The sequence below is a fragment of the Notothenia coriiceps genome, unplaced genomic scaffold, assembly GCF_000735185.1.
Source record: "Notothenia coriiceps isolate Sejong01 unplaced genomic scaffold, NC01 NC01_scaffold00037244, whole genome shotgun sequence".
Classification (NCBI taxonomy): domain Eukaryota; kingdom Metazoa; phylum Chordata; class Actinopteri; order Perciformes; family Nototheniidae; genus Notothenia; species Notothenia coriiceps.
The window spans coordinates 7985684-7991505 of NW_011369945.1; the positions used below are offsets into that span (position 1 = coordinate 7985684).

The following is a 5822-nucleotide window of genomic DNA, read 5'->3' on the forward strand; positions in this document are numbered from 1 at the left end:
TTACACACAGTTAGCGACACACCACCTGCAGGGCAACTGCTGGACCAGTACGGACAACACACCAATACAGTCGTCACCAGCTCATAAGCAGACTACGTGGAAAGTACACTTATTGAGGAGCTAAATTCATATTAGTTCATCAATTGTAGTTCTGAACCCTCAGTCTTCCAGTCTGCTTCACTTATGTTGACTGTTTGCTTTTTTTGTCTGTAGGCCTAACAAACTGCCCACACGCAAGGTGGTATAGACACAATGGAATAGATAAGACAGACCAGCAGCCGGTAGTATGGAGCCAAATATCGCTATGTGTAGAAACGATCATGCTTAGAGCAGTTCCGCTATCTTAAAAGATATCTAACACTGTACAGTGTGGGATAATGCTTGATAGAGATGGGAGCAGTGCGAACAATATATTATCAGGATAACATTTAGCGAGTGTATCTAGTGAACGCAAGTATTCTTGCACCCAACGAAGAAGAGAGGTCTTCCTCATATAGGATGTTTGTTGTCACAATGTCATATAGCTAGGATCCATACAGGACGAAGACGTACCAGCTTTCTAGTTATTAGCGCTTGTGTATTCTACACAAATTCTCTGGGTGTTCAGACAATCAACTAAGCCCAAACCACAGTGTACCCATTAAAAACGTGTGTGATCTACATTATCCACCTAGAGAAAGGACGACTTGGAAGAAAGCCAGAACACGACTATTTGTGCCGAACCCGAGATCTGACATCCCTTGCATATGCATTATACGGGTGAGTAACAGCATATCGTGGATCATTTCTAAATATTAATCCGTGTGTAGCTCCAGTGAGGGCTGTTCAAGGCAATCGTTTTTTCGGGGTTCGGAGTGTTTTGTTTGATTTTAAATTTAAAAAAAGTCATGGCTTTCAGAATATGAAACTTTTAGTTCCCAAAATCAGCACGAATAAATACCATTCTTTTGAAAGGGCTTGTAAAGGCAAGAAGAACCAGCTCGTCGGCGCTCTGGCTCTTCCACACGGCCGCCCCCGCTCCTCCTCCCCGGCTGACATTATGATGTAAGCGTATAGTAACTCTAGATACACATGGGCAGGTCGCTATTTAGGCAGTTTGTTTTCATCTGATTTCAAAATAAACAAAGTCTTGGCTTTCAGAATATTTAAACTTGTTCGGCAAATTCAGATATAATACCAAGCTTTGAAGATTGTAAACGGCATAATTACAAGGCGAAAGCGGAGTAAAGCTTGACGTCACACGCAGTGCATAAAAACCACGCGGTGTTTCTCGTCGAGTGGTTTCCCCGGGAAACAAACACAAATACACAGAAAACGCAAAAATACCAAACACAGCACACACACATACATACAACACACACGAGAATTTCCCCCAGACGCAGTGATCCAAACGGAAATATTTTGCCCTCCGTAGTATTTTGATAATTTGGGCTAATAATCATCAATCGATGGACTCGCAGACAAGAGGAAACTTTAAAGGCCTTTTTCTCAAAATGGATGACTCTGTGACAGTCATTATATAATGTGAACATTTTTCGCTTAATATATAGGAGTACACAGACATCCTGATATCATTAGAAAGCTTAGGAATCTCCTCTTTCCAACAGTGTATACAACTCAAACTGTGTCTTCGGGTCAATGCGACTGATTTCGATGGAGCAGGTCACATATAAGTTGCAGCCCTTATCGTTTTCTTTGTCATTTGTCCTGAGCTAAGATTGCAAGCTCTTGTTTTTGTGGTCTCGGTATCTGCCTTTCTCTTATAAAAGATGACATGTTTCAGCTGTGTTTATCATTTTTGGTCCATTTGATATAATAGCATCAGCAGTCTTACCAGCTTGTAGTCTCTGTGCAGTTTGCTGTACTGGAACATGTTGCAGAGGACAGTTGATGCTGCTCTGGCAGCTTTTAGACCCCCAGAGCTAAGTGAGGACACAGTGAAAGACAGTTAGAAACAAGGAGGAAATACCAGAGCATAAGCAGAGGGGAGAGACCAAAGATAAACATTTTTAAATGATCTACAAATTATCTAAGGGTCACTATTTTGTGTGGCCAGAGGGGAAAGCAGTATGTTAAGTCTCTGGCAGCTAACAGATGTCCGGACGTAAATAAACACCAATTATAGGAACGTAAGTATTCACAGATCAGGGAATCATTCTGGTTCTGAAGCTATGTTTTCTCGCTGTACCACACTGATATTTGAGTATTCAGTAGAAGTCAGTCCTACCTGTTATCATGGGATGTCTTGATTCCAATCAGTTTCGGCAGGCCGTTGAAGTATGAGACGTCCCGGGCTGCCAAGGAGCTGCAGGTGACCAGGTGATTGAGGGCTCCACAGATGTTGACTACCACCTCGCTGCAGGGTGTTTTCTGAAGGCCGTCACTGGGCAGCTTGGTCACCAGAATGTTCACCGTGTTTTTAGCTGCCAGGACAAAGAGCGATGGATAAATAAATGATATGACCACGATGCACGGTTTTCTGTTTCATGTGATCCACCAATATGGACTACAATAGCCGACCTATCCACAAAGATACCCTCGTTAATTTAGGATGTACAGCCACATTCAGTAATCTTTAGCCGTGTTCTAAAGGCTTAGTTCTTACCTCTCCACTTCCTGCCTCTCTACGACGGTTCTATCCATTAAAGACAAACCAAAAATATAAAGATTCTTTGTCTGTGTCGTACCGATATGGTCTTTGTTGGTGGAGTGTCGGGCCAGGTTCCTTAGCAGGCCGGTCAGAGGCCTCAGCTCCGAGGCACTGTTGGTGTCTAACAGATCCAGCAGGATGGGCAGCATCCTCTCCTGCTCCAACACCACCCCACTCAGCACCGCCGCCCACTGATGGGAGGGGCAAAGGTTACATGAGCCTTGTGTTGCCTGTGGGCTATAGAGTGGTGCAGGGGAACATGCACTTTTGTAGGAATACCAGGATGTTAGCAATAGGCACATTCACACCGCAGTACTTTTCCCACAAAGGTTAATCAGAACTTAGTTCATGAGAACTAAAGAGTTCTCATGAACTAAGTAGCAGATCGCGTTCACACGCCGACATAAGTCCCCTGGGGAGGATTAGGCAAGATGAAGCCGCTGACGGTCACTTCTTCCCTTCCTTCTGCCTTTGGGATTACCTTGCAGGGCCGCAAACAACCTTCACGGTGCAATAACTGCCCACCCGAAGTACCCCGGCCCGGAAGTCCCCCGAGTTGGGGACCTGCTTCCAGTAGAAGCCGCTGGGAGTTTTTTTTTTTTCCCAGCAGCCCTTCTGAGTAATCGCCCAGAACGGCCGACACCATCCCCTCACATCTTCACCGCCGCTCCCAATGTTTCTTTGGGTTAGTCCTCTTTGCCGTTTGTGCGGCTGGCTAATGCTAATGCTAATAATGCCTAATGGCGAGGATAAAAAAATGGCGGCTTCACAAAACTTTTTGGGAGTTTTACAGGGGCCTGGTTGGCATTCCGCCCAGCCATCAGACATAAGGAACCTTTTTCTCCCCAACCGAAAGTACCTGCTCTCCCCCTAAAAAAAGGGGGTAAAAAAAGGTTCCTGATTAACTAATTTTAGTCAGGATCTTTGGTGTGAATGCGACATTTCGAAGACTATATCGGAATTAAAGTGGAAACTAAAGTGGAAAGTACTGCGGTGTGAACGCGGCTATTGCCACTGGTTCCCTCTACAAAATACATGTTATTTTTCCATAGAAAGTTTGGATATTGCCAAAAAAGAATGATCACACATTTTGTCTGCAAAATAATCTCCATAAATTAACACTAAATGATAATGCGCCCAAAAAGCTACGTCACGGTCCCATTGCGCGTTGACGTTTGGTAGTCCGTAAACTGATGTTTTTTATGACATGGTAAAAGGCTTCAGTCATTTACCATTGAGGGTATTTACAGATATATGTTATGTCCTAGAACAAAACATATAACATACCCTGAAGCCAAAACTAATTCAAAAAAACATGACATTCAAGACGAGGCAACTAGAAACGCAAAAAGCTAATTAAATTTCCGTGTCTTCAGGCCTCATTCCTGCACCACTCTGTTGTTTATTTCCTGGAGGAACGACTCAAGTGCCAAAGCAACTGCAACAAGATATGAGATCAGTCATTGTTCAGAATAAACATGGCATATTGACATATTTGTATGACGTTGAGGGCTCGTACGCCGGCCTCTCACTGCAGTAATGTTCCTGCCAGGGCTCCTACGGCCGCCTCCACGGCTGGTGGAGCTCCAGTCGCGTTCAGCGAACAAGCTTGTACAACGCACCATGTAGGTGCGCCAAAGCCCACTCAGCACCATTAGGATTGTCGGGAGCACCTCAGACAGTAGTGACAGTACTGGTTTACGCTGTGAAAGAGAGAAGGATGTCCAGTTATATGCACAGTACATACAGAGCATTCTGTGAAATTATGACATTTATCAGCTCCTTATAACGTCTTTTCAGGGGAAAAGTTTTCTTTGTGATTAGCCGGTATGTTATTATGCTAGCTAGTAGCATAAGTAGCCCTGCCAGGGTTGGAGCCCCAGCCTGAAGCCTCACAAACGCAAGCAGAGACTTGAGACATCGTCTAAAAAGATAAACAATGGGACAGATGAACAGATGAGGAGGTGTCCGGTTTCTGGCGATTAACTCAGAAGGGCGCTGGGAGTCCCAGCGGCCTTCTACTGAAGCCAGTCCCCAACTCCGGGGACTTCCGGCCGGGTACTTTCGGGTGGCAGTATGCACCGTGAGTTGTTTGCGGCCGCAAGTAAACCCAAAGCAGAAGAAGAAGAAGTGACGTCAGCGGCTTCATTTGCCTAATCCTCCCCCAGGGACTTATCCGGTGAACCATCTGTACTTAGTTCATGAAACTTCTTAGTTCTCATGAACTAAGTTCTGATTAACCTTTGTGGGAAAAAGTACTGCGGTGTGGAATGTGCCATTGCTAACATCCTGGTATTCCTACAAAAGTGCATGTTCCCCTGCCACCACCTCTATAGCCCACAGGCAACACAAGGCTCATGGTAACCTTTGCCCCTCCCCATCAGGGGCGGCGGTGCTGAGTGGGGTGGTGTTGGAGCAGGAGAGGATGCTGCCCATCCTGCTGGTCTGTTAGACACAACAGTGCCTCGGAGCTGAGGCCTCTGACCGCCTGCTAAGGAACCTGGCCGACACTCCACCAACAAAGACCATATCGGTACGACACAGACAAAGAATCTTTATATTTTTGGTTTGTCTTTAATGGATAGAACCGTCGTAGAAAGGCAGGAAGTGGAGAGGTAAGAAACTAAGCTTTAGAACACCGGCTAAAGATTACTGAATGTGGCTGTACATCCTAAATTAACGAGGGTATCTTGTGGAAGGTCGGCTATTGTCAAGTCCATATGGTGATCACATGAAACAGAAAACCGTGCATCGGGTCATATCATTTATTTAATCCATCGCTCTTTGTCCTGGCACTAAAAACACGGTGAACATTCTGGTGACCAACTGCCCAGTGACGGCCTTCCAGAAACACCCTGCACGCGAGGTGGTAGTCAACATCTGTGGAGCCCTCAATCACCTGGTCACCTGCAGCTCCTTGCAGCCCGGGACGTCTCATACTTCAACGGCCTGCCGAAACTGATTGAATCAAGACATCCCATGATAACAGGTAGGACTGACTTCCAACTGAATACTCAAATATCAGTGTGGTACAGCGAGAAAACATAGCTTCAGACCAGAAGATCCCTGATCTGTGATACTTACGTTCCTATAATTGTGTTTTATTTACGTCCGGAACCATCTGTTTGCTGCCAGAGACTTAACATTACTGCTTCCCCCTCTGGCCAACACA

At 45.4% G+C, this 5822-nt stretch overlaps 1 protein-coding gene across 1 annotated transcript in view; it reads right to left on the minus strand.

The window, feature by feature from the left end:
- Positions 1 to 4217, minus strand: part of LOC104965256 (plakophilin-3-like) — a 6298-nt gene extending 2081 nt beyond the window's left edge. The window contains exons 1-4 of the mRNA XM_010794213.1: positions 4170 to 4217; positions 2688 to 2841; positions 2228 to 2423; positions 1835 to 1922 (exon numbers count right to left, since the gene is read on the minus strand). Of these exons, the coding sequence (XP_010792515.1) occupies positions 1835 to 1922; positions 2228 to 2423; positions 2688 to 2799 (396 nt within the window). The 5' untranslated portion in view covers positions 2800 to 2841; positions 4170 to 4217. The remainder of the gene's footprint in view (positions 1 to 1834; positions 1923 to 2227; positions 2424 to 2687; positions 2842 to 4169) is intronic.
- Positions 4218 to 5822: the final 1605 nt, after the last annotated feature.